The sequence below is a fragment of the Trichomonas vaginalis genome, chromosome III (assembly GCF_026262505.1).
Source record: "Trichomonas vaginalis G3 chromosome III, whole genome shotgun sequence".
NCBI lineage: Eukaryota > Parabasalia > Trichomonadida > Trichomonadidae > Trichomonas > Trichomonas vaginalis.
The window spans coordinates 26,924,076-26,951,965 of NC_067205.1; the positions used below are offsets into that span (position 1 = coordinate 26,924,076).

Genomic DNA, 27,890 nt, shown 5'->3' on the forward strand with positions numbered 1-27,890 from the left:
AAAAGTGTGTTTTGTGTTTTGTTGTTGCGTGTTGGATGCGGGATCCTGTTATTTCCGAAATCGACAAAAAATTTGGAAATTTAATTTCCGAAATCGAAATTATATTAATGTTTTTAATATTCTTATATCAAAAGGATTAAAGTTCATTAAGAGAAAAACAATTCTTCTTCTTCAATCTATTGGCGCATTTATTTCTACACGCCAATAAGGAAGGGAAAATTATAAGACACCATGGTGTCTTCAAAACGCTAATTTTTGATATTTTTAACAACCCTAGAAAAACTTTTTCTGAAGTTCGACCAAAAAGTTCTCAATTTTCGAAAATTTGAATGGTTTACGGACGGACAACTGGAAGAGTTCTTCCTGTCGTCGGGAAAAATTTTTCCCTTTGTCCGGAAAATTTTTTCCAGTTGTCGGGAAAATATTTTCCTGTCGGATGGAAGGACTCGGAATGCCAGAAGGATTTGACGAGGCAATTTACCTAATTGAAATTAACGACTGCGTAAAAGACTACTTGCGCAAGGTCATGAAGCCCAAGGTCAAGTTCACCAGTATTTCTGGAAGGTCTACACTTCAGCTCGAGACTTCGACTGGAATTCCAATTGAGGTACCAGACGGGACAGCCTACGACGACATAAAGCAAGCAAAGAAGGAAGCCATTATAAAGTTCTTTGCCAAGCGTCCTTGGATACTACTTCCAAACAGAGAGAGTCCAATTCCACGAATTATACAAATTCTCAGAGCACTGTTCCACTTCTCTGGTCAACCATTCTACATAACCTGTGAAGGCGACATCCAACCAGTTCAGTAAACCTTAACGTTTAGAGTAAAAACATTTTTTTATGTTTTTTTTGTGAAAGTGTCAAAAATAAATTGTTTCATGAGTTTTCTACGATGTTAGAAAAGTGGTAGAAAACGTGTAGATCTAACATGCTAACATAAACATTATTTTTTCAATACTTTTTCAGCACTTTTCCGTAGTTATATATGAAAGACAATTCGAGATAAAAGTCATAGTACAATGGAATAATATGTGCACACCATTTGTTGTGAACCAAACTTGAAAGTCAGAGAAACTGTTACTAGAGGTGGTTCGTAGAATTTAGAAGCAAAGTCATAAAGGTCCTTACCAATACATAGAAAACTATTGTTGCTTGAACTGAAACTTGCATGACACATAACATTTTGAGGGTCAAACACGTTTCTATAAACTGTCAAATCTGCTGGTGGAAGTATAAATTTAAATGGACCATCTGGTGGTAATGGTTCGTTCTGGTTTAGTAACCGAAGAAATTGTGCCCAAGAACGTTTGTCTACTTTCCAAAATAAAAAACTCTGTATCTCTTGGAGGGTTAATTTCAATCTTTTGAAATGAAACGGTGGAGTTCATCTTGTCATATTCTAGTTTCAGATAGTATGTTCCATTTAGTAAAGAGTCGTATTTTTCTTGAAATTCCCAATAATATTTGTTCATTTGAGTTTGAAAGTCATTTAGAGTTTTCTCAAGACTTTCGTCTGAACGAACTGTAAAGATTCTCATTTCGTCAAATTTGTCTATTAGACCATCAGAACCTTTATACTGCCCATGAAAATATACTGCGAACATAAATGCGTTAGTTCTATTTGAAAACAAAACTCTTCTAAATGCTATTGCTTTGCATCTGAAGACTTTGAAGCCAACGAATTGGATAGTCAAACCTGTATGCTCGGGATGAAATTTCTTCATCTGAAATAGTCCTACCAGCATTTGTAAAGATATAGTCTAACGGTTTTGTATCTGCTACTTTTGTTCTTTGTTTTCAACCTGAAGCATTTAATATATGTAAAATAATTGTTTTAAAATGGTATGCCATATAGCTTCTTGAATTTGTTAAGAAGTATTTGAACGTATTTTCCATCTGTATCTCTAGTGTTTACATAAGCATAGCCCGCCTTAGTAAAATATACTTGTAATTTCCTATAGTTTACGCCGGTAAAAAGTAGAAAGAGTCTTGTTCTTCGCTATAGTAGTAAAACTCAAACGTATGCTTGCCATAGTCTGTAATTTCAATTGTTTCATCTTCTAGTTCGTCGACAAATTCGAATACAATATCTCCAAATTTGCCTTTGTTCTTATTGTTTTCAGAACGAGTGACCCAACGTAAGTTTTCAAGTCTATTGTCGTTTCTTATATGGTTTATATGGTCTACAAAAGGTAAATTGTTAGGATTCAGTATAAAATGAGTGCAATGACAACATGTTTAAGATAGTGTTTTCCACCCATCTTCATAATAGCATATCCGTCATTTCGCTTCCCATCGCTTAAAACTCTTTTTGTCTTTTTGTTTCTGACTTCAAATGACTCACAACAGTGAATTTCATATTTCTCATCTAACAAACAAGTTTCCTTCAACTTGAGGTTCACTAACATTCGAAAGGCATGTCCATAAGACGTTCTTCTTCTAACCTCTCTAGTCTGTTTGGATAATTTGCACGTGCTGTTTCCAAATCCATTTCGTAGCGAAGACCAGCCAGTTTGTCATAGACTTTTTAGGGTCTTCCCTTCCTATATTTAAAATTCTTCGAACTCTCCAACCATATCTTTGCAACTCTGCTTTTATTCTAGCAGACTTTCTATCCATCTATATGGGGGCATTTTTATAAAAATAAAAAAATATTTTTTTCTTTACTTTACATAACCGCCTGCTGCCATAAGTCTTTGACGCCAACCCATACCAGCTAATGAAGGTTGACTTGGTTTAGTTTCCAAACTAAACTTTTGGTTTGTTTATCTTCAGTTTTTGGTTTTTCTTCTTCTATCGGTTTTTCGTCACTTTTCGGTTTCTCTGACTTTACTTCACTTGCAGGAACAGTTGTGTCGTCAACATCTTCATAAATATCATATGCCATTTGTTTTTGTTTTCCTTTCAACTTTTTTGTTGTTTGTAAAGTTTAGAATATTTCGACTCTAAGTCAATGAGATGTTCTATAATGAACTGTTGGTCAGTGAAGTAAAACTTTTCCATCTGTTGTCTCGAAAGCTCCTTCAGACTTCAATATTTTATTTGTGAGAGTCTGTTCTTTTTGAGATACTAGCCGTTCCATTTTATGAAAAGTGACTTTGTAGTTAGGTTTGTATTTCCAGACCTGGCACTTTCTATTATTGAATTTTTCTCTTCATCTGTAAGTTCTTTGACAGGTTTTGACAATGGTTCTGAACTTTTTGTTTGTGTGTCAAATCTACCGTTTCAACTTCTTCGGTCATTTCATCTCAGTAAAAAATTTTAGTTTGGTTTGTTTTTCAACTGGTTGTTGTTTTTTTTAAGTCGGTCTAAAACTTCCTGAGGTATAGGAAGAACTTGACAAACACGTGGTGTAACTGCTGGAAGTCGACAAATCCATCTTGAACCCATTTGTCTCAATGCTTGTATTGTTCATTTCTCCAGTAAAAACTTTACATTCCCCACGTTTGAGGCGTTGAGGTTGGTTATTGTTTACCCACTGTTGTGCATGTTATATCCTCTGTTAAAGAATCTTTCACCTTGTCCATATAGTGTCCTGCTTGGTTATAGTAGTCATTTGCTTTGTTATAATAGTTTCCTGCTTGTCTTCCTACATTGTCCATCCATCCTTGAACTTTTCCTCTTGTTTCAGGATTTGGAATAAGATTGTTGCATCTCGTGCTACATCCCAACCTTCTTACATTGTATAATAGGTTGTCTTTCTCTTAAGTATACCTAATGTACTCAAAATCTTCCTTCCAACTCCAAATACACCTCTGGCTATTGTTCCCACTGCGGGCAAAAATCTGGATGCAACTCCTGCTAATGCGCCAAATAAACCCATTTCTTATGGGTTAAAAAATGACGAATCCAAACAAGGACCCCTATGTTTCTAAAGCGACAAAGAAAGCACTCATGGTAAAAATCTTTAGTTCAACACCAAATGCTTGGTTTATGGATATCTTGGAAAACATTCCGAGAGTTAGAACAGATGGACCACCATACTGGCTAATATTTGTCGGTCAAAACACAAGATACTGTGAAGCCATACCATTATGGTCCAAAAATATTTTAGATGTGAAAACTGCTTTGACAATATTCGTTGACAAATACCATCCAACAAAACTGACATCTGACTGTGAAAGTTCTTTCAAATCAGATGATGTAAAAAACTATCTGCGTTCAAAAATGAAACCAATATTTCATTGTCGACCAAAACCATTCTGCTCTTGGTGTCATTGACGGTTGTATAAAAATTTAAGAGACTTAAACCAACCACAATTGGTGAAGCAAATGAAATGTCATATGACGACAATATAGACACTTCTCCATGGCAAAGATGAGACAAGTTTTAAAATATTTACAATAGCCGTAAACAAAAAGGTTGGGAAACCACTCCCCGAAGAAATGAAAAACAACCCTGACTTAGAGAAAGACTATATATTTAATAATTTAGTCAAAAGAGACAAACAAAAAGAATGGGCTTCAAACTTCAGAAAGGTGACAAAGTAAAATAGAAATACCTAAACGCGACCCATATGAAAATACTATTGACTATGACAACAATGGGAACCCGACAGGTACTCACATTCGTGTTCGTAAAAATAGAAAAAGTATACAAGAGAATATTATGAAGTTTTAGGCAAACATGCAAAATGTACACACTGCAAGCAGAAGATAAAACTACTATTGTCAGACCTCGTTTCAAACTTGTCAAAGTTCAAGTGTATACTTTCAAAGACAGTTCCTAACAAATATAAGACAACTCCTGACGAATATGCTAAAGAAGTTGAAAATGACGACTAAGCATTTCTATACCATGCGTAAACTGTTATGTAAGGTGCATGTATTCTTTACTTTGTCCCGTTGTTTGCGTATATCCTGAAACGCGATGTGTATGGTTTCCTCCTCCCTCAGTGTTACTCCAGTAACAATTTATAGCAAACTTAACGTTGTCTTTAACATCATATCCTTTACCTTTTGTCATTGCTGACCAATCCCAATATCTATGCTTATGCCAACCTGCTTGAGATGTACTTAAATCTATGTATGACTGTGTGCAGGTAAATTTTCACCTGAAATCGTTTTACTTCCACCTGTTTCCTTTGAGAGTTTGCACAATACAAAAACCTGTCGACTATTTGAGTCCAAGTTCCAAAACCAAGTACTACTTCTGGTCTGGTAGAGTTCATTGACGTATAAATAGAGCCTGTAGATATAATGTTTGAAGTATTTCAGTCTTTAATGTTTGAAGCTCTGTTTTGTCAGCCTTTTTATCTAACATTGCTGGTAGTTCATATGCTTCAAAGTTTCTGGCATGATCTTCGATATTCCTGCAACTGTTATCTAAACTGTTTAGTGTATCTTTTACGCTTGTACTCGATTCTCTAAAGGTGCACTTGAACCAAGGTCAAAGTTCAGTATTATGTCGTCTGCTCTAACAGTTGTAAAACTTGTATGTGTATGGTTCTTATTTGCTTTCTTCTCTAACTCATCGTTAACATAAGTTTTATCTGCTTTAAGGTCTAAACATCCTGAAACCCATCCTGTATCAGCTTTAGTTTTTAAAATCTTCGATGTCCATTCATGATACCATTCAGCCCTTTCTATAATTTCTTTATCTTTTTCATCCACATATTCCTTATCTGCTTTCTTCTCTAACTTACTAGCCACATATTCCTTATCCGCTTTCTTTTCAAGGCTAACGTTTAAGTCTGTTATTTCAGATATAGAATGTATATGAGTCTTTTTAGAATATTCGTTTTCAGCTCTTGTCACTTCACTTGACATTTTATTGTCAACATATGTTTTGTCTGCTAGTTCAGGATGAGTATTCTTTTGTTGCATAAGCATTGTTAGCTCTTTCTTCTTCTTTTGCTATTGCATCGTCTACATATTCTTTGTCAGCTTTGTTGTCAACATCTGCTTTCAAAAGAAGTTCATTTATAGGTTTCTCGTTTAAAGTTCCTTTTGTTGGATTTATACAGACAGTATTGTTCTTCTTGTCTTGAAATAGAAACTCATCTGTTAAAGGGTTTAATGTCAGTTTTAAGTTTCCTTCTTTCAATGACTCAGATATCTTAGAATAGTTTGAAAAGTTTGTTGTGTTCTTATTTAGAGCTTGCATAATGAGTTGTCGGTTGTGTTGTATTTCTCTTATGGAAGCAATATCTTTCGACATTTTTATTCTAGATAAAATATGCTTTCAATAGAAAAAAGAAAATTCAAGAGTTGCTACAACTAAACCATTAGATGAACTTTTTACTAATGTCGGTCAAAAGTTTGAGACAGAGACCGTAAAGCATGAAGGCTATCGTTTTGACTACCCATTAAGATGGTTAAGAGACCCATCTGTCACAAAAGCTATTGGCTTTCGTAGAATGAAGTTCATTTCAGAAGCCATACATGGTTTCCCATTTACGGTCGGTTTTGAAGTTCGATACTATAACAAAGAAAAACGTACGTATGAGAAATTTGAACAGGGAAAACCTTTACAAGTTAGTTTGCTTGTAAACTTAGAAACAACTCTTCAAGCTTTTCAAGAAAAAATAAACGATATCTATATCGAATATGCAAACCAGTATAACATTGACGAAGGAGAATACCATCTCGATATATTTATGACAGGAAAAATGCAACTGTTAAAATCAATAAAATAGAAGACCTTGGAGAAAACGTTTATATTTCTACAAAATATAACAACTTGGCATGGTATAGATTTATGAGGATGTTAAATCAGCCTGCAGCATATCCAGTACACCCAGACTTTTATGAAGTCGAAAACCCTAATGGAACATATGAAATATTTTCGACCCAGCTGCTATTATTGTTCATGCTTCATTTTCTGGTGCGCAAAACTCTTTCTTATGCTTGGCAAATGACTTTTACGAAAAACCTACAAAGTTATACGAACCACCAAGTGGAAGTATTTCAGACTTTCAAGTATGGTTTACTACAGATGGAAGAAAAAAGAATAATTCCATTATACCATGCGTTTTACTTAGAACTTAGTTTCATATACAACTACTATCGAACGGTAAAAATATAATTTTTTAATACGGTTGAGGTGTTGGATTTGGTTGCCAACTAGACTGTGGTGCAGGTTCAGGCTGTTGTATAACAGGAGCTTGTTCTTCTGGTTCAGGGTCTTTAGGTATAATACCAACAAACTGACCTACCCTTTTACCAATATTTTTGACACCGTTCCAAATTCCTCTTCCTACGGTTTTTATTCCATTCCATATACCTCTTCCAACTCTTCTGAAGAAGTTTCCAATACTACTGAAGAAACCCATTTTACTATATGTAAAAATCTAATGTCCGCCTAGTCTCTTACGTTTCCTGTTGAGTTCCATAGCATTCTTTAACTGGAGCTCATACATTCTGTTTCTCCTCTGGTAGAAAACATATTCTGGGTCAACTCCTGTGTTCGCGTCATCTGCATAAAGTTGTTTATATCCCACTTCAGGGTTTGTATAAAACTCTTTCCATCTCATATTTGCATACCATGGTGGCAAACCTAACGCAGCGTCATTTGACATGGCAGTTTGCATTTGTACATCTGTTGGCACTTGACCATAGTTTGCCATTGCAGTTTGTATTCTAACTTCATTTGGAATATTCTCTGGGTTTGGTTGTCCAGGTTGCTGTGCATTCGCTAAGTTCTGTGCGTCCATTTAATATTAGATAAAAATATCTCTTACGAGTACATATGCTGAACATTTGCAGGCATTGGTTCATCTTCATATTCTCTGTACTTTTCTGCCACGTCAAATAAATAAATGACACAATGGAAAAAACCTAAAACAAGTAGTCCTATTTCAAACCACATTTACTTACTAATAAAATTTCTTTGTTATGACACTTTCTCCGGTTTATAGGACCTCTCTCATATTCTATCTTGTCATATCTAAACTCATAGTCATGTATGTCCTCTAACCATCTCATAACGGTTTCCAAACCACTTTTATCGGATGTAAAGTAAAAGCATGGATGGTTATGTAAAACGTCTAAAGTTTCTAAAGAGTCTCTCAAAGTCCAGTCTACTTGGTATTGAAATCCCATGTGTTATAGAACGGCGGGTCCACTATAAAGAAAACATTTTCCTTGTCTTTATATTTTTCATACAACTCTGTCCAATGACATCTCACAAACTCTATACCCTCAATATATTTTTCTATGTCCTCTTTGAAAACATTTGTATAGTTAAGATATAAAACTTTTGACATAAGTGTTTCAATGTCATGAACTCTTATAGAACCACTATATAATAGTCTAGCAGATATACTATCCCAGTCTATATATTCTGCTTTTTTCAAAACCTCTCTCACAATATTTTTGTTATCTAATGGTATACGTTCCATCTTACCTATAGGTATCTTTTCTTTTAACTCTTTCAATATATTGTTTGTATCTGGTATATGTTTGAGACGGTCCATATAGTTGTCGAAGTCATTGCATATAATCTTTGAGTCTGGGAATATTGTATGACATAAATGGGATATATAGAAACTTCCACCGAACAAATCTACAAATGTTAGACCATTCGGTAGTTTCTTAAGTTCTCTCAATATAATATCTTTACATCTACTCTTATTTCCAAAGAACGGTAACGGTGGTTTTGTAAAATTCATTTATATATAATAATAAAAATGTTTTTACCTGAAAAGTGACAGAAAAGTGACAAAGCATGAAAACATATATAATTTGTGAAAAGTGAAACAAAAAGTGACATTTTTAAAAGTGACATCATTAATATGATGTAAATAACAACGGTTTTGGTTTTGTCACCGGCTGGTCGGCTGGGGTTCGGTCCTCCTCTTGGGTCTTGGGCAAAATTTCTTAGGGCTAGAAGGGGCGCAGCCCCTGGAAGCCCCTCATACCTGACCTAATTTCGTAAAATTTAATGGAAATAATTTTGAAGTGAGAAAGATTTTTAAAATTTCCGTTGTGAAATTAAATTGATTTCCTGAGTTCATCTCAGTGATATTTTACAATATTTTCCGTATTATTCAGATTAATCAACCCTCAGAAATGCGTATTGAGCAATATAAATCACACAGCAACACATTATGGAACTTCAACAAAGTTTTTCTGATTATTACGGCTCTATTGAGCCTATTAATAAAACAGAGAACGAAACCATATCAGAACATAAAGGAAATTATTACATTCATCATGCAATATTTTCATTTCATTATAATAAAACAGCAATTTCCATTACTTCGAATCCATACGGCAAAGTATTACTCGAAACATGCACATTTTACAATAATAGTTCCACAGAAGATGGTGGATCATTCTATATCCTTCATCCTGATTGTGTCTTAGTTCATATTTGTTTATTACTTTCAAAAGGTAAAAAAACTGGATGCGGATATTACATTTGGTCAGTTCAAACCACTTACAAGAAAAGTTATGCTTTTGAATGTTCATTTACAGAATGCAGTGGATACAGAGGTTCTTTTTATCATTACTATGGAGATATCCAAGTAAGTAATATTAATACATCTTTTCACAAAATTACTTGTTATGCTGCATATGCCATTTCAGATCCAACAGGAACAGGAATTATTAAATTCACAACAGCATCAAATACATCATCTACACATTATGCTGTAACGTTCAATAATAAATGTAATGTAACAAAATGTAATTATTTAAACAATGATTATACAGGAAGTGATAATGGAATAATTTATAGTTATAGAAATTCAACTAATTTTTCAAGTTGTTCATTCATAGGAAATAAAGGAAACTATTTATTTGATGTAAAACCAAATATTGTTGATAATTGTTACTTTAATGAAAACAATGTAACTCAAACTGTAAGAAATGATCCAATTAGTTATGATTCAAATGATTCATTAGATTCATTTATATCTCATTATTCAACAGAACAATGTCCTACTACTAATTTAGAAAAAAATAAAAAAGATTCAAATCTAAAATTTAAAAAAGGCAAATTAAAAATCAAAGACATCAAAAATATTGTTAACAAATCTTTTAAAACTTCATTTATTGTAGCAGTAAATATGTCTATTAAAAAATCATAAATTTGCGTATTTTTTTTTCTCTCTCCAAACACTATTTTCTTTAGTGAAAATGAACAAAGTCTTTAATTGTGTTTATCCTCATATAACTGATCATGATCATGCAGTTAAAAACTATTTAAATAGTAACACTTCAGAAAAAGGAAACAAAATTAAAAGGATAGAAAGATAGATTTATAAATATTAATATAAATACAAAATAGAAATATATATAAAATCACAGAGTCAATATTATGCGTAAGTTGCTCCGTGTGAAATCAAAATGTCAGCAAGTTCTTCATCACCTTTCCATGATGCAATTTGAAGAGGTGTGATTCCATTGAAATCTTTACCATTAACATCTGCACCATACTTCAATAAGATTTCGACATATGGTCTGTCGAATGATTCAACTGCAATGTGGAGAGGAGTTTTTCCTAATAAGTTCTTCGCGTTGACATCTAATCCAAGTGTCATCAAATATTCTGCTGATGACTTGTTGTTCATCGACAAAAGTGCATGTAAAAGTGAAGATCCATCATCATTCTTCGCTTTGTAATCTGCACCATTCTTGATGAAGAATTCAACCATATCTGTCTTTCCGTGTTCTGCCGATTTGTACAATGCTGTGTTTCCTTCGAAATCTTTCGCATTGACATCTGCTCCTTCTTCGATCAAAAACTTTGCTGTCTCTTTGCAGTTGTATTCGATCGTGTAATGTAGTGGTGTCAACATACTGATGTCATCTTTCGTATCAACATCACATCCTTTTCTGATCAATAACTCTGCTGTTTCTTTCGAATTCTTGTTTGCAGCGATATGCAATGGTTTTGCACCATAAAAGTTATCGACGATGTTGAAATCAGCACCATTGTCGAGTAACAACTCTGCTAAATCTCTTGCATTTGTACTCGCCGCATCATGGAGAGGTGTTCTTCCTGTTGAATCTCGTGAATTTACATTCGCTCCTCTCTTGATGAGTTTTTCAACTAACTCTTTCTGATTGAAATATGATGCATAATGAATTGCCTTCTTTCCATTTGTGTCATCTGATATCTCTATGTCTTTTACATTTGGCAATAAGTGTTCTGCCAATTTGACATTGTTGTAATACAATGATTTGACAAATAAAATATCAGAATTTATGTCAAAATTCATTGCTACAATGTCAAAAATTTTTGCAGAGAATTTTTGAATTGGAAAACCTGGGAGGTAGTATATAATGTTAATTGGATTCTCTTCAATCTGCTGGAGCATTATGCTGATGTTCATTGAGTCAATAACTGATTCTGGATCGATTTGGACATTGTTGAATTCCAACATCTTTGGAATAAGAACATTGTTGTGTGATCTGATGGCGTTCTCAAGGCATCTATCATTTACTGATAAGACATTGCAACATTCATTGATGATGTCGTCGTTTCCTCCAATAAATGATAACTCTAAGCAAATATCGGTGATTTTGCAATTGCAATTGTATAAGAGGAAGTAGAATATAGAAGGAGAACCAAAGTAAGCACATTCTTCGAGTAAACTGACTGATTTGTAGTTATCATTCAATTTGTATTGCTTTTTAGAGTCAAAGTTGTGTTCTAAGATATACTCTTTGAAGTTAACAATATCATCATTCATGACTATACGGTGTAACTCTTCTTTTTGTAATCTCTTGAACTCTCTTGGAATTGTATCTGAATCTTGAGCTAAGTACTTTGATTTGTTAACGATCACCTTGTTGAATAACTCATTGAAGTTATCGCAAAGAATACCTCTGAATACTCTGAGTTTGTATATTGAAATTGGATATTCTTTTAATAAGAGTTTGCATAACATCCAATAAAGCTCACCAGCATGATTATTGAACACATTTGCATCATAAAGAAGCTTTAGAACATTAGCAGGCTCCATTTCGTACTTTTCGATGAAAATATTCCTGATTTTCTCGAAAATTGTATCGAAATTTAAGACATCTTCATTAGATAAGTTGAACAAATAGGAAGACAACTCCATTAAATCATTATTTTCTTCTCTAATTTGTTCACACAGCTGCTTTATTGCTGCTTCTTGTTTCATAATGACGTAAAATCATAAAAGTGACAGATTTTTAATTCTGAAGACTTCTATCGACCTATATTTTCTCTACGCACTATATCATATATTTTTTGATAGTTTTGTTCCCACCAATTTTTTCTGAGGAGATATTTTTTCAATGAAAGATTGGTCGAGATTTGTGATGACTTGTTAAATGTTAACGATAGACAAATCAATTCATTTTATTAGTGATCTAATAAATATATACCGATGCAGTAAACTTTCCACCAGAACGAATCTTTTCTGTTGTGATCGGCATCAGATTTTCAAAGATGTTCCACTTTTATTGCTAAATTTTGGCCAACAACATATATAATCAATCTCCAGACCTATTAGTATAGCATTATTTAGGACAAACTTCTGCAACAATGGATTATTTGAAGTTTTTGGATTGAGATTCGAAATTGAGTATTCTCATAGAAAATTTTGTTTGGGGATAACAGTTATCCAAATGATTGATATTTCTGTTCCTCTTTTCAACGGAATTGATCCATATGAAGGCGATCCTGCATTTGAACAAAGCTTGGTATATAGTGTTGATAAAGGAGATATCGCAAATGTGAGTAAATTAGTTTTATCCGCTCATACCGGAACACATGTTGATGCTCCATATCATTATTTTAATGATGGTAAACCAATTGATCAAGTAGATCTTAAAAAGTTTATGGGACCTTGCCATGTTATTGAAATCCCTGATAATGAATTAGAAAATAATTTAGTAACCAAAAAATCGCTTCCAAAATCTTTTAAGTATCCAAGAGTTCTCCTTAAAACAAAGAATTCAAACCATCCAGCTGTTTTTGACAGAAACTTTGTTGGAATAAATTTAGAATGTGCAAAGTACTTAGTTGAAAATAAAATAGAACTAATTGGAATCGATGGATTTTCTATTGAAGACTTTACAGGTGATGGATCTGTTCATAAAGAATTATTATCACATGAAATTGCAGTATTGGAAATTATTGACTTGTCACATGTTAACCCTGGTGACTATAATTTAATTTGTCTCCCTTTAAGAATCAAATCATGTGATGCTTCACCAGCAAGAGCAATACTTCAGCCACTTTAAATTGTGGCAAAGCTTAAATTCAAGTACTATCGGTACTTACTAATATTTATAAACTAAAAATCCATTAACATTATTAATATTGTTTTTGGACCAAATAATTCCAACTTTGTTTAATTCGTTTAAAACACCGATATATCCAACAAATATACTCCATTAATATGCATATTTAATACTGCAAATCAACTTTTTTAAAAAATTTATAAGAAAAATCAGGATCAACAAACATCTTTATATTGAATAATAAAACTGACATTCTGTACTGATATTGATGACACATTTGTAAAAATCAATTTTATCCAATTTTGGATTTTTAATAAAACTCATTCTTATATATTTTAGATGCTCGTTTTTACAAAAGTCTCTAATTGTATATTCCATACACATTGGCTACAGACAGACAAATGGTGACGTTCAAAATTTCAAATTTCAAAAGAATTCTCTTTCAAATGGTTTCGATACTCTGAAATGAATAATCACATACTTTCATATTAAAGATCAAAAACCAAACAAAAACACTCAATCTAGGTAGATAGAACGAAATTGTGCCTTATTTGGCTTACCGAAATTCGAGAACTCCGATCAGAAACGTGCCACCCAAATTGGGAAGGGTTTTGGGAGGAAAATCAAGTGTTTGACATGAAATTGAATCACCATAGAATTTTTTCATTTGACGTTTGGCCAAATTTAATTATCATAAAAACTAGTTATTTCAATCAAGTAATATATCCTTATAAAGAAGATTTTCTATTAAAATCTATTGAATTCCGAATATTTCATCTGAATTTTTAAGTTTTTATTACTCTGCTTTAATTCTTTCCTTGGAAAAAATGCTAAAAATTGAAAGGTTTTTCAAAATTCTAAAATGCTGAAATACAATTAAAAACAGATCATTAAATGAAAAATCGGGTATTGTGGTTATCATGATCTCGGTGAGATGAAATGAAAAAACTTCACTTTTTGCAAAATTTTCATGACATTTATGTTTACTGCACAATGAAATTTATTTTCGTCCAAACCAATGAAAGTGAATTTTTTTCATCGTTTTAGATTCTCAGAAATTTCTTATCGAAACTATTCACATCACTTTTCGTCTAGATGTCATCTGGTCGTGTATATAACTTCTCTGCTGGTCCAGCTGCAGTTCCACTTGAGTGCCTCGAGCGCGCTGCTGCTGAAATGACAAACTGGCGTAACTCTGGCATGTCAGTTATCGAAGTTTCCCATCGTGGAAAGCACTGGATGGAAGAGCAAAAGGAAGCCGGCGAACGTCTTCGCTCCCTCCTTCAGGTTCCAGAGAACTTCCATATTCTCTTCGTTGCAGGCGGTTCTTCCCTCCAATTCTCTGCCATTCCATTCAACTTCATCGGTGACCACAAGCGTGTTGACTACCTCTGCACAGGCACATGGTCAAAGAAGGCTTTCGACGAAGCTAAGCGCCTTGGCTTCCCAGGCGTTGAAGTCCGTTCTGTTGCCGGAAATCCACCAGCCAATCCAATTGAGGTTCCAGCCCGCGATACATGGGATGTTTCTGCTGATGCTGCTTACTTCTACTATTGCGATAACGAGACAATCCAAGGCATTGAGTTCCCATCATTCCCAGATGTCCCAGCTCCACTTGTTATCGATATGTCATCCAACTTCCTTTCCCGCCCAATCACACAGTGGGAAAAGGTCGGCTGCATTTTCGCTTGCGCTCAAAAGAACTTCGGTCTCTCTGGCATGAGTGTTGTCATCATCCGCAAGGACATGCTCGAACGCCCAGTCAAGCCATTCTGCCCAATTACAATGGATTACAGAATCCAAGTTAAGAACGACTGCATGTACAACACACCACCAACATTCGCAATCTACTTCGCTAACCATGTCTTCAAGTGGATCGAGGAGAAGGGTGGCGTAGCCGCTATGGATGCTTTCAGCAAGGAAAAGGCTAAGAAGGTCTACGAAGCTATCGATTCAAATCCAAACTTCGTCAACCGTATCAAACCAGAGTGGCGCTCCCGCATGAACATGCCATTCTTCCGCCCAGACGGCTACGAGAACAAGAATATTGAGGCTGACCTCAAGTTCGTCAATTTCTGCACACAGAGAAAGCTCCTTACACTCAAGGGACACCAGTCTGTTGGCGGTTTCCGTGCTTCTTGCTACAACGCTTGCCCAATGGAGGCTGTTGACGCTCTCGTTCAGGCTATGAAGGAATGGCCAGGATTCTAAAATAAAATATCGGTATTTCTAGTTTAAACACTATTGATTTTTACATACTCATACTGCTTTTAATACATTAGAACCGTGAATCCATGAATCAACCAAATTTATTTTGGAATTTTAAATTTATTCAAAATGAACTTTTGAAAAGTAGCCGGTTTTATCTAATCCATCGTATACGTGAATCGCTCAATTTACTCTTTTTCGATAAACAGATTATCAAAATAATATTTTGAAGATACTACTTGTTTTCAGTATCTTAGTTCTAATTTCAGGATTGAAGATAAACACTTACGTGGAATAGATTCCCTTCAATCCGAATAATCACAGAGATTTTTTCAATTTTCATTCAAATAGGGTGTTTTGGATAATTCATGTTATATAAAAAGCTTAGACTTCGTAATAATGCATATTCATGGCATTTAGGATAGAATTTTTTTAACAAAATAATTAATTATTGAAAGGAATCTTTTTTGTAACACGGATTCCGAATTCTGGTAAATCAAACTTACATACAAACAGTTTGAGATAGAGACAAACATATGTTATCAGACCTAAAACTGAAGATATTGAATAAATTATCATATCAGCATATGCTGGGTAAACAAATCGAATGAAAATAAATGGTGGCGTAATAACCATTAATACTGCTGAAACAATCTTTGAAAAATCTCTTGAAGGTTTTCCAAGAGCTTTGACAGCAATATCGTATATGAATAAGTAAATTGCATAGCCTAAATACATGAAAAGCATTCCAATGTTATGCGCAATTGGGTTTAATCCGTAATTAAATACAATCACCATTAAATTTCCAGAAAGTTGGAAGTAATTGATAATTCTCATTGCTAAATATACCAACTTAAAACGCTTTTCGAATCGTTTTTCTGTTTTGAACAATATTTCCATAACACTATGACGACAATATAAAATAATAGTAATAATGATAAGTTCGATTGACATTATTGCTGTACTAAAGCGTGATTCTGGGCTTGCTGGATCTAAGTCGGAAAAGAATGGAATTGTTACAGTTCTTGAGGACCAATGGGAAAAAATAAAGCTATAAACAACTATGAGACTAATTGCAGGGAGGATTATCATTGCATAGTTAAGGAAATTAAGGAGAAGCAGCACGGAATGAGTTTGCTCCATCTCCTGAATTTAAGGTTACTCACTTTTTATCGATAATTTAGGCTGGCTCACTTTTGTGGACAAGTTGCACAAAAATGCTTAATTATCTAAAAAACATAATATATAAAGTCTATACATATTGGTTGTTATTACTTATTAGTTTAAAACCCAACATTTATTCCCCGCCAAATTATTTTTATATTCCTTTCAAAATTTCCCGCCAACCGAAAAAACGGTTTATTCATTATTTTAATGATTAGGATTAGTTTCTACTTTACTCACTATGCTAAAGACAGCCGTAAGTCACCAGCTTAGTCAGAGAATAGTAGCACTCTGAATCGCTCTTCGTAGAACGATTATTCAAAATTTAAGCCGAGCCTATTCTACTTTACTCACTATGCTAAAGACAGCCGTAAGTCACTAGCTTAGTCAGAGAATAGTAGCACTCTGAATCGCTCTTCGTAGAACGATTATTCAGAATTTAAGCCGAGCCTATTCTACTTTACTCACTATGCTAAAGACAGCCGTAAGTCACCAGCTTAGTCAGAGAATAGTAGCACTCTGAATCGCTCTTCGTAGAACGATTATTCAAAATTTAAGCCGAGCCTATTCTACTTTACTCACTATGCTAAAGACAGCCGTAAGTCACTAGCTTAGTCAGAGAATAGTAGCACTCTGAATCGCTCTTCGTAGAACGATTATTCAGAATTCACACTTTAATTTAGTCTAATTATATAATAAATAAAATAGATAGTAAATCTTGAGATCTTAAATTCAAGGTTTAAAAATTAATAATGATTAACTCATATCTTACAATTTCAAATAATATAAGAAATTATAAAAAGAACAGACGTTCACATACATCTCGACAGAGGCAACATTCGATATGAAAGTTGCCTCTGCCGAGAAACTTCCTCACACCTCAAGAGATGCGAAGAACTTTTGACAGGCAAAGTGCAATATTGATAGGTGATTGCACTTTGCCTGTCACATACATCTCGACAGAGGCAACATTCGATATGAAAGTTGCCTCTGTCGAGAAACTTCCTTACATCTTAAATAATTCTAAATTTTTTATCATATTTCTTCTAATCTAAATTATATACTATCTTATAAATATTCATATAACTTAAATCACATTATATCTCCTTTCTTATCTTATAATTCTTTCTTAATTTGATTCATCTTTTGACAAAATCTCAAAATTGAGGCGCAACACATATCAACCCATGCACCACTACCGATGCAGGCTCAACCGCGCATCTTTCGTTTTTTTGCATGTTTTTCGTCTCAAAGCATGGTCAAAAAAATTGATATTTCATATGGTTTTATGATAGATAAGCATTATATTCCCACTCATTATATTCGTAAATTTTGAGGTTTATCCTTCGCTTTTAAGATCATTGAATTTGATTTTTATATAAAATAGTTATATATTAGAAAATAATATGAGTTTATGTGATATTATTTTTCAGAAGATTTTGTGTTCTTCTTCAAAATTTTATTTTTTTTTATTAAAAAGAATCTTTACAAAATATACATTTACTTTAATTAATATTTAAAAACGTGCTCTATCAAAAGTTCCAAAAATTCAATATTTTAGCTTTTCTGAGGTGTCACTTTTGATGAATTTCTGTTTACAACAGTTTTTTTCCCCTGTCACTTTTAGCTAAAATTTGGGTTTGCCTTAAGTTTTATGACTTATAGCGAAAAATTAGAAATTCGAATAAATCTCGAATATATGGTTTAAACATTTTGGTAGAGAGTGGTTGTGCCTTTCACCAGAATTAAATTGTTCCGCAATCTTATTTGATTTCGAAACATTTTACCGATAAGAGTACCCTATGCTCGTTTGCCTCACTTGTAGTTGCCATTCTGGTAGGCATTAAGATTGAAGAGGTTTTTCCGAAAAGAGTGTAATGTGCACATTTGCTGTACGCTATGTGTCATTCTCTGAAACATTGCCTCCGCATCTCATTGGTGTCTATGGAATACATTTACAATGTAAACTTCTCAAAATATACTTTTATCCAAGACGATCAAAAAAAAATCATTAATCATATGAAATTCGATGAATTCATCTCTACACTTTCACAAGTTGAAGGTTTAATATGGGATCTTAATGATGAAACTCTTCTTGAATCCTCTGAACATCTAATCAGTATTATTAGAAATAATGATTACTATATGAGGTATTGCAAATCCACCATCAAAAAATCCTTTTGTACTCGGTTTACACGGCAAAAATTATATTACAAATTAGTTGAATTATTATCTAACACCTTCCAGAATCATTTCAACGGTTTTTCCAAAAAACTTGAGCAATATCAGAAAGATTACAAGGAAGAACCAATTCCACTTACACCCAATCAATCCATATGTTTACCAATTTTGAATAATTTTGCGGCTATCGGAGATGCCACTAAATTTTTTCACATGATCTCATTAAATCTGTGTTAACCGACAGATTCAACATTAGAAAAAGCAATCTTAGGAGGTAATGCAGATATTGTTGATTATATTAACGAATTATTCACAATTAAATTTGAATTGAATGATTTGCTAAAACTGTCAATAAAATATCATCAAAATCATATTGCCATGTCATATCTCAAGCCATCTTCTTTTAAAACCGATTTCGATTTTCTTTTTAATAACAATAATATACAATTCTTTCAGAAGATCTATAATAATGAAGCTTCTGACGTACTTTCTAATGACTCTTTCCAAACTATCATCTTTAATTCCATATTGGCAAATGATAAGGAATTATATGATGATATTTGTACTATATTTTCAGATCAAATAATTCAACTGGTAAATGATTCTCACTTTTTTCAAATTTCAAAATATGAAGATTTTTATAAATATCATCCTGATACCATAAATGCAATTAACTTAGAAAATGTTTCTATCAATTTTGATTTATCTTTTTTCAAAAACTTATCCTTATTAACATTAAATAATTGCAATATTAAAAATCTTAAAGATTTGCAATCGTTGGCTTATGTAAATTTAGCCCACAATATGATCGAAACAATTCACAACTGTAATTTCTCAAATACAGTTTACTTGGATTTATCAAGTAACATTTTAACAGATTTAAACTTTATTCAATGTGCAACTAACATCTGTTATCTAGATTTATCATTCAATAATTTGACAATATCGATGAAAAATCTTTCTCATATGACAAATATTAAAGTTTTAAATCTCAGTCATACCAAATTAATATGGACGGAAGCTCAAAAATTTGAATCATTGGAGGAACTTTATGTTTCAAACTGCTGCCTTACATGTTTTCCTGACATTACATTGTTTCAAAATCCAAAAAAACTTGATGTCAGTCAAAATATGATTAAGGAATTTCCAATCAATTTTACTGATCTTAGCAACTTAATTGAGCTAAATGTAAATAGCAATCAAATCTCAAATTTTTTAATATTAAAAGAAATGAATAATCTGAACAGAATTAGCTTCAAATCAAATCTTATTTGTGAGAATCAAATTTATATTCAACTCGATAGGAAATTCTCATCCAGTCAATACAATAATTCTGATCATGATCGATTTGATAAATTTAATTACTTTGAAAAAGAGGTTTTTCTATTAATTAGTCGTTGTGATATTAATCAATTAATACGTGAGTTTTGCACGAACTACGAAATATTAGATTTATTGTCATCTATATTTGTCAGTTACACATTTAGAAAACCTAAATATTTTTTGAATATCATGAAATGTTACTCAAAAATGCAAAATGTAGTGAATTTATATCCTCAAAGAGATCTAGACAAAAGATCCAAGTCTTTATTCAAATCATGTATGTATAATTGCAATGGTGAACTAACAACAGAAAAGGTTAAATTGCATTTTAGAGAAATCATTTCGTGGATATTTGATGGAGCGATGAAATTAACTTTTAACGAACTTCAAATTATGAAGGCTATTTTTTCGATGATGAAATTGAACTCAGCTCTTTTCCAAAAAATAAAATCATAAACTTTTCATTGAAGCATAAAGAATGTGGTAATATATTTAAAGCAACAATGTTTAGCGCTTTAGATTTTGCTTACATTGTAGAATCTCCTCACTGCATAGACAAAATATTGGAAATTTACAAGATTAGTAATCAATTGTTAACAATGTCGGAATATCAGAATCTCGCTGTTTTTGAAAACCAATCATTCAGTATCGAAAAATATGATTCTATTTATACTTTGACACTGAATTCAAGAGAACGAGAAACTGTTATTGAACCACTTGTTAAATATTGCATGTTTTCAATTATTGGCGATTTACGAAACTGTTCAGGAGTTGATTTATTATATTATAGTGTGATTTACAATCTTCCTTCACTTGCCTCGGTTTTTGCAGATCATATTGACGAAGTGAATCGAAAGTACAATATTAATTTAATACAAATAGCATCTAATGAAATGCCTCTTCTTTTATTTGCCGATTGTCAAAAAAATTTAGGTTGACACCAGAGTATAAATTTCTATCTAATGAAACAGACATTCTCCGTCCCTTAGTCATTGAAGGAAAATTTTTGAATTACAATTCAGTTAAAACACCAGATTTTAGCTCACATAAACCAATCCCATTATTTTTAGACGGCTGTAATTTATGGGGATTACCAGATATTTTAACCTTCCTTGATTATTTGCTACAAGGATTAAAACACAGCTGTAAAACAAATAAACTCAGATTGTATAATGATAAATATCATTATACATTAATTTTGAAATACGAAATTTTTGGAATTAATAACAAAAGCAATTCACAAGTTGGAAAAGATAATCCAAAACCAAGACAATCCAACACTAACGTTGCCTTAAAGATAAAACTTGTGGATCAAAAATTCTCTGTTTTTAAAGTTTTGCAGTTTCAAAACATCCCAAATCTCTTTCCAACTACAGTTTATCGCCCAAGAATGCTGTGCCCTCAAAAAGATTTTATTAAATCGCATGATGAATTTGTATTTACATTTTTGAGTCAAACAATTCCAACATATAAATATTCAAAGTATATTTTATCCAGAATATTAAAAAGTGCTCGAGAAAAAGGATTAATCACTGACGAAACTTATCAAAAATATTATAATAAAAATGAGAAACCTTATAGGAATTCTACTGAAATTTCCGATATTTTCAAGGAATTAGGCGGGAAAGTCTTTTATCATTTAACAAAAATGGAAACAGGTTTGACATACGAAGGAAAGAACGTGGAGTGGATCCAGTGGGTCTGCAATGGGGCTATCAAAATTTTTTCAGAATTCCCTCTTTTTGAAATGGATGCTAGCTTTAAATTGAAACCATTTATTTACATAGATGTTCAATCAATTTATGGCAATATGGGTTTTCCAATTTCCATTTATATTGGTCCCAGTGAAAATAGTTCTGCATATAGTGTAATAATTAAGAATTTGAATTATTGTTTTCATAGATCAGATTTGATTAAAAATAAGCAACTCTTATCTGATCATGGCAAAGGTATTATTTCAGTTTCGCAAAACATCATGCTAGATCAATTAGAATGCTATAGGCATTTCTTCAACAGATTGGGAGCCGATACAACCGTAATGCATTTGGCAAGTTTGGTAGTATATTCAAGCACTTATGCAGAATATATGAGTAGATTTAATGCCTTTGACCTTTTGTAAAGAAGATGAATCTTAAACCTGGCAGAGAGCAGCATGGGAAGAGTTGAATAACTCCCCAAATGCATTAGGCATGGTTCAACCGTCCTCATAAAATAACATGCTCGAACCATACCGAGTCGTTTCACTCGGTCGTTAATAAGCGAATAAAGGAAAACGGTGCAACCACTTTAAGAGAAAAAGTTTCTATTTTGATGAATTATTCAAAAGAGAGATTATTACATATTTTAAACCCACCAAATCATGCAATAATGGAAGAATATTACCGAGCCATGAAAATGAACATTCCACAAGGTCCATGCAAATGCACGAAAGAAATGTTAAATTCAAGAAAAATGAAATTTGGGAAAGAACTCGTATGCAACCACCAAATTTTGAAATTTAAATTTGACGCACCAGAATTAGCAGGTCCCCCGCCGATTGCAGGTTTAACAATTGATGATATAATTTCAAGCACCTTCATTGAACGCGAAATGAAAACTTCCACAATTACAGGAGAGTCATTCGAAAGAAAAAAATATCATAGAATAAATCAGGAAACATTCGAAAAACCAATTGAGTTTCCACAAGATGCTTCATCTTCTATGATAAGAGCATTAAGATGTATATTGAAGGAATTGTGTCATTTTAATAATGACGAAGCAATTAGTTTTTGTATTTCAACAAATCCAGATATTCCAAAGGATTTTGAAGGATTTAGGGAATACATGGACAATTTACTGAGTGCATATAAAAATAAATAATTTATAAATGTTTTGTATAAAATAAAAATATATGTTTTGATTAAGGTAGATGAAAAATTGAACGTTTTTTAAAAAGCTGTTGTTTGAGTGGAAAATTGAGAACCTCGATGTAAACTTTTTGACATTGTCTAAAACCTTGAAAGAACCAAAATTTTTTAGTGTCAATTACGATGAAACAAAGGTAGTCCCACGAAGAATCTAAACGACAGATTTCCAAATAAATAAGATAAATAGAATCAGTAGGCTCCAAATATGAATGATATGATCTTAGTTTGAAAAGTTACTAAAAGAATAAAAAGATTTGTGAATTACGTTTTAATTTCCATAATTTTTATCAATTAATTATCACATTATGATTTACATATCAAATTTAATTTCAAATATAAGTAAATATCAATATTCATAATTTGAATTTCAAAGTAGTAGGATAGGAAGGGTTGTGTGACTTTTTTTGTTACATCTATATATAGACGAAGGTATATTTTCACAGCCTCTATACATAGATGATATAAAATTTTTTCTTACGTTTTTTAAGTCATGAATTCGTAAGAAAGCGCGACATTATTAAATAAATTAGTAATAAATATTATACACTCAAACCATACATAATGAAATAAAAAAAAAAAATAAAAAATTTTTTAAAAAATAAACACATTAAAAATTAACATTAATTTTAAAATAATTTATTTTATCTTTTATAAAAGAAGCTATATATAGATGATGTCAGATATTCCGCGATTAATTAAACATTGTTTAAATCCTGAATGGAATCAATGGAGTCATAATCAAAGACCTCATAAACGAGAGAGTAAAAGAAATTAGAAATAATTATTTTCATGAATGAAAGATTCACTACCATAATGAAATAAAAAATAAAAAAATAAACTTTAAAAATTCATGTCTTACATTTTTGAATAATTTATTTTTAATTCGTATGAAATGAGCGTCAAGACTAACGACGTTAAAAAATTAGGATTCACAAATGAGGAAATAAAGGATATATTAGATGAGATGTGTTATGAAGTTAGTAAATATTATTTAAGAAATTGTCAAAAATTTGCCGAGTTATTAAATGATTTAGATTATGATGGAAAAATGAATAAAGATGATGTTATAAATTTCATATATCCCACATCTAAAAAGGGAAAAACTAAAGAACCTGATGTTTTCCCTGAATATTATGAAGAACGGATTAAAGATGATGAATACGATGAAATTGAAAGACTGGAAAAAATAAGAGATGAAATAGATGAAAAAATTAAGGAATTAAGAGAAGTTGAAAAATATAATGAAAATGAAGTAGAGGGTTTAATGAATATCCCAGCTTCAGAATCAGCAGTTCAGAAATCTCATGAAGAAAGATATAAAAATTATGTCTCAGAATCAACACAAAATTTATTAGATGGCGAAATAGATGAAACACTTTCAGAAGAAGGTACTAAATTTATTCGTAAACATAAGTTACAATTTATTGATAATGAAAATACCCTTGTATCTTACTTTCACCCCCTCTCGATTCTGAGAAATTCAAAAAAGCTCTTAAAAACGTGACATATGCAACTAATACGATTAAGAAAGAAGATCATGATATTTACACAAATTATTATTTAAATAAATGCACAGGTGTTGATAAAGTTTTTGATTTATTAGATAAAATATTAAAAGAAACCATTGGAACATATAAAATTTTGTGTGATTGTGGTTTCATTATTGAAGATACCAATAATGTTTCATATGAAAGAACAGCACCGAAGGAAGACGAAGTTGAAAGGTCTATACCATTCGTTATTAAGAATATAAAAGATATGAAAACGTATAAACATTATATTTATTCATTTATTTCAGAAAAAATGGAAGCAACCCATAAAACATCTTCTCATCATTTTATAGCTATTCATACATTCCTTTTCAAAGTTGTGAAATTAAATAAGACAGGAATTAGATTTAATGTATCCGGGTACGCATTCTTGAGTAAATTAAAATGTATTCGTCACGTCGCAGATGATAAAAATTTATGTGTTCTTAATTCATTTTATGGGCTTTAAAAAATAAACTTTATTTTTTAATTTTTTATTCTTACATAAATGAACAAAAACGGAACCGCTAAAATGAATGATAATCAAATTAGAGCAGAAGGTAGAAGGTTATTTAAACGCTTCTATAACATTCCTGATGGTGTTAATCCTAAAACTCGTAGAAGTTATTTAAATGAAGCAATAGATTCATATGAAGGGTTTGACATTTCATCAGAAAGTGAGAGATTAGCGAGAATGTTAAATGTTAATATTGATTTCTATTATTGTGATCCTCAACCAGAAGACGTGGACATAAATAAGGTAGACTTTCCATTAGTGGATTCAATAATGATAGATCCAGAATTTGAAACAGTAAATATTTTATTAACACAGAGTCCATGTGGAAAACTTCACGCTGACAGAATAACAGACGTTGAAGCACTCACCGGCTATAGAGTTTGTCCATATTGTAAAGAAGAAGTTTATTCTATCCGTGATGATCCAGAAAGGAAAAAACCAAAGAAGATTTTTAAAGCATTGTGAGAAATGTAAAGAAAATAATGGAAGATTAATTCAAGACGTTCAATTGCAAAAGACACAGCAACCATATGCGCCACATATTACGAAACAGAAGATATATCAGTGGTTATTAGCTCATAATTTGCAGGAATATTATCAACCGACAAGATATTATATTACTTTTGACTTCGAAACATTAGAGACTAAAGAAGAATTACAACTTTCTGAGTGTGCAACTTTGAACGCTTACTTAAAACCATTCATGGTATCATCAACGGTTAAATTAAACGATAAAACATATACGAGGAATTTTTGCTTAACTTCGAGTGATTCTTTTATTTCTGATTGGATTGAGTTTTTATTTTCAACCTGTTCATTAGTTGCTAAATCAAATATTGAACAATATGAAGAATTAATGAAGTCGCAAACGGACCAAACGGCGGGGACTTTGTCTCATACATTAAATGAAAAACAGAAGGAAGCATTTAAAGAACTTCTAGATGAGGAATTCAATAAAGTGAATATCATAGGTTTTAATTCGGGAAAGTTTGATTTAAATTTAATTCTTCGTGATTTAAACACTGCAAAATGGAAAATAAAATCAATGCTGGGTTCATCTTCACAATTTAAGCAAATCATTGTAAAGAAAACAAAACGTTCCATATGAATTGAGATTTATTGACATCAGAAATTATATAGCGGGTGGAACATTAGACCAATTCACTCAAGATTTCGGAAACAATAAATCACGTGTTAAATCCTTTTTCCCTTATCAATTTATCACATGGGAGAATTACGAAGAAGAATTATATAAAGAGGAACCATTCACTCAAGATTCATTTTATTCAGCATTAACCCAAGAAACTATATCAGATAGTGATTATCAAATATATCTCAATGATGCTAAAAATTTTAAGAATAGATTAGAATATTTTATTCATTATTGCAATAAAGATGTTGAAATTATGATTGACCCAATTGATAAAATTATTGAAGAAACATTTGTTTATAAAATTGACATGCTTCATAATCTTTCTTTATCATCGAATGCTTCAATGATTCGTTACGCTTTAGCATATAAAGACTTTAATCCTAATGAAAAATATCCTGAGGAAGAGATAGAATCAAGTTTTGAATTAACGAAAAAGTATTGGAAATATAAAATTGAATCATATAAGAAACAAGATGAAAAAGCAGAAAGGGATACTAAAAATAATGTTTCAATGGATGATTTTCAATACTATCACGATTTAATCCTTTCATCTAAATGCAAAATGTGTGGTAAAGCGTTTACATATGCAAATAAACCAACATTGGATAGAATCGATAATGAAAAACCACATACCAAAGAAAATTGTCAGTTAATGTGTTGTTATTGCAATGTCGTAAAATCAAATAAAGATGAAGATGTTCAACGTTTAAGAATCAATTTAAGAAATTATGCATTAAAAAAATAATTTACCAATGACTTTAGATTCAGTTGAAGCTTATCACATTCTCCGTAATGGAATTACTGGTGGTCTATCAAATGTTCAACATCGTGTTAATCTTAAAGGAATCACGCACATTAATAAACTTTCATATAATCCAGAAACTAAAACTGTATCAAATGAGGACACCACCAACATTATGACTCATTTCGTTGGTGTTGAATTTAATTCATTATATCCTTCATCATTTTCATCTAATCCTCATGATTTCATTCAATATACTGACCATAAAATGTATATGCCGGGAAGATTGAATGGTGTTATCATTTGTGATACAGCAACAAAGAAAGCAAAAGCACTGGGAATAATTAAGAAGAAAAATACTTTATTTGTGGCTGAAGTAAAGGGTCACATTGATGAAAAATACATTAATGATTACATAAACTTTTTACCGATAATAAGAAACTTAGATATTATCACAGATGAAAAAACAATTGGTAGTTTTTATAATTACATGAAATCAAACAATCTACCAGTTGACCAGAAACAGAGGAAATTAACTCAGTTAACATCAACACACAACCAATATCAACCATTTTCTTCTTATTATCTTTGGTATCTAATAGACAGATTTCATTTTATCATCGATGATATTCAATCAATTTTAACATTTACGAAAAAACTTGTTTTAATGAATTTGCGAACGAATTTATGAACGAAAGACAAAAGGCTGAATTAGAAGGAAATAAAGGAAAAAGTTTATTTTGCAAGATTTCACTTAATGGATCATATGGTTACGATGCAATGAATACACAAAAATTACGCAAAGACTAAAATAATGAATGCACAGAAGGCACGCGTTGCATGTATGTCAAATAAGTTTAAAAACATAAAGAAATAGGTGAAGATGCATATCAAGTGATGCTTAAAGATAGATTTTATAGATGTGATACATGTTTACAAGAGGCATTCTTCACTTTAGATAATGCTAAATACTGTATTTGGTTTTCATTTATGATTTT

General features: G+C 31.9%; 8 protein-coding genes and 6 pseudogenes across 14 annotated transcripts, besides 5 other annotated features; 8 read left to right on the top strand and 6 right to left on the bottom strand.

Annotated features, from left to right (window-relative positions):
- Positions 1–5,723: part of a mobile genetic element that runs on past the window's edge.
- TVAGG3_0771300 (uncharacterized protein) lies at positions 437–811 on the top strand (the record flags this gene model as incomplete). Its single annotated transcript, XM_051245977.1, has 1 exon — positions 437–811. The coding sequence occupies one exon, from the start codon at positions 437–439 to the stop codon at positions 809–811; it is 375 nt and encodes a 124-aa protein (XP_051092564.1).
- TVAGG3_0771310 lies at positions 1,837–2,410 on the bottom strand (annotated as a pseudogene). The gene has a single exon. A coding segment is annotated over exon 1 (574 nt).
- On the bottom strand, positions 2,666–3,005 carry TVAGG3_0771320 (annotated as a pseudogene). Its single transcript has one exon. A coding segment is annotated over exon 1 (340 nt).
- A 457-nt stretch (positions 5,724–6,180) lies between the features above and the next one.
- On the top strand, positions 6,181–6,862 carry TVAGG3_0771330 (annotated as a pseudogene). The gene has a single exon. A coding segment is annotated over exon 1 (682 nt).
- A 171-nt stretch (positions 6,863–7,033) lies between these two features.
- TVAGG3_0771340 (serine threonine-protein phosphatase family) lies at positions 7,034–7,276 on the bottom strand (the record flags this gene model as incomplete). Its single annotated transcript, XM_001584035.1, has 1 exon — positions 7,034–7,276. One exon carries the CDS (start codon positions 7,274–7,276, stop codon positions 7,034–7,036), a length of 243 nt encoding a protein of 80 aa, XP_001584085.1.
- An 18-nt stretch (positions 7,277–7,294) lies between these two features.
- Positions 7,295–7,657, bottom strand: TVAGG3_0771350 (uncharacterized protein; the record flags this gene model as incomplete). The annotated part of the gene is made up of 1 exon (XM_001584034.1): positions 7,295–7,657. The coding sequence occupies one exon, from the start codon at positions 7,655–7,657 to the stop codon at positions 7,295–7,297; it is 363 nt and encodes a 120-aa protein (XP_001584084.1).
- A 1,395-nt stretch (positions 7,658–9,052) lies between these two features.
- TVAGG3_0771360 (uncharacterized protein) lies at positions 9,053–10,036 on the top strand (the record flags this gene model as incomplete). The annotated part of the gene is made up of 1 exon (XM_001584033.2): positions 9,053–10,036. One exon carries the CDS (start codon positions 9,053–9,055, stop codon positions 10,034–10,036), a length of 984 nt encoding a protein of 327 aa, XP_001584083.1.
- Positions 10,037–10,264: 228 nt separating this feature from the next.
- Positions 10,265–12,082, bottom strand: TVAGG3_0771370 (spectrin binding; the record flags this gene model as incomplete). Its single annotated transcript, XM_001584032.1, has 1 exon — positions 10,265–12,082. One exon carries the CDS (start codon positions 12,080–12,082, stop codon positions 10,265–10,267), a length of 1,818 nt encoding a protein of 605 aa, XP_001584082.1.
- A 469-nt stretch (positions 12,083–12,551) lies between these two features.
- On the top strand, positions 12,552–13,169 carry TVAGG3_0771380 (putative cyclase family; the record flags this gene model as incomplete). The annotated part of the gene is made up of 1 exon (XM_001584031.1): positions 12,552–13,169. One exon carries the CDS (start codon positions 12,552–12,554, stop codon positions 13,167–13,169), a length of 618 nt encoding a protein of 205 aa, XP_001584081.1.
- A 1,073-nt stretch (positions 13,170–14,242) lies between these two features.
- TVAGG3_0771390 (Chain A Aminotransferase Class V Family Protein) lies at positions 14,243–15,429 on the top strand (the record flags this gene model as incomplete). Its single annotated transcript, XM_001584030.2, has 1 exon — positions 14,265–15,380. One exon carries the CDS (start codon positions 14,265–14,267, stop codon positions 15,378–15,380), a length of 1,116 nt encoding a protein of 371 aa, XP_001584080.1.
- A 338-nt stretch (positions 15,430–15,767) lies between these two features.
- Positions 15,768–16,565, bottom strand: TVAGG3_0771400 (uncharacterized protein; the record flags this gene model as incomplete). Its single annotated transcript, XM_001584029.1, has 1 exon — positions 15,822–16,520. The coding sequence occupies one exon, from the start codon at positions 16,518–16,520 to the stop codon at positions 15,822–15,824; it is 699 nt and encodes a 232-aa protein (XP_001584079.1).
- A 788-nt stretch (positions 16,566–17,353) lies between these two features.
- Positions 17,354–17,558: a mobile genetic element.
- Positions 17,559–18,106: 548 nt separating this feature from the next.
- Positions 18,107–18,144: a mobile genetic element.
- Positions 18,145–18,186: a mobile genetic element.
- A 4-nt stretch (positions 18,187–18,190) lies between these two features.
- On the top strand, positions 18,191–22,953 carry TVAGG3_0771440 (annotated as a pseudogene). The gene has a single exon: positions 21,694–22,904. A coding segment is annotated over exon 1 (1,211 nt).
- An 854-nt stretch (positions 22,954–23,807) lies between these two features.
- Positions 23,808–27,890: part of a mobile genetic element that runs on past the window's edge.
- TVAGG3_0771460 lies at positions 23,844–24,949 on the top strand (annotated as a pseudogene). The gene has a single exon. A coding segment is annotated over exon 1 (1,106 nt).
- On the top strand, positions 24,989–25,638 carry TVAGG3_0771470 (annotated as a pseudogene). The gene has a single exon. A coding segment is annotated over exon 1 (650 nt).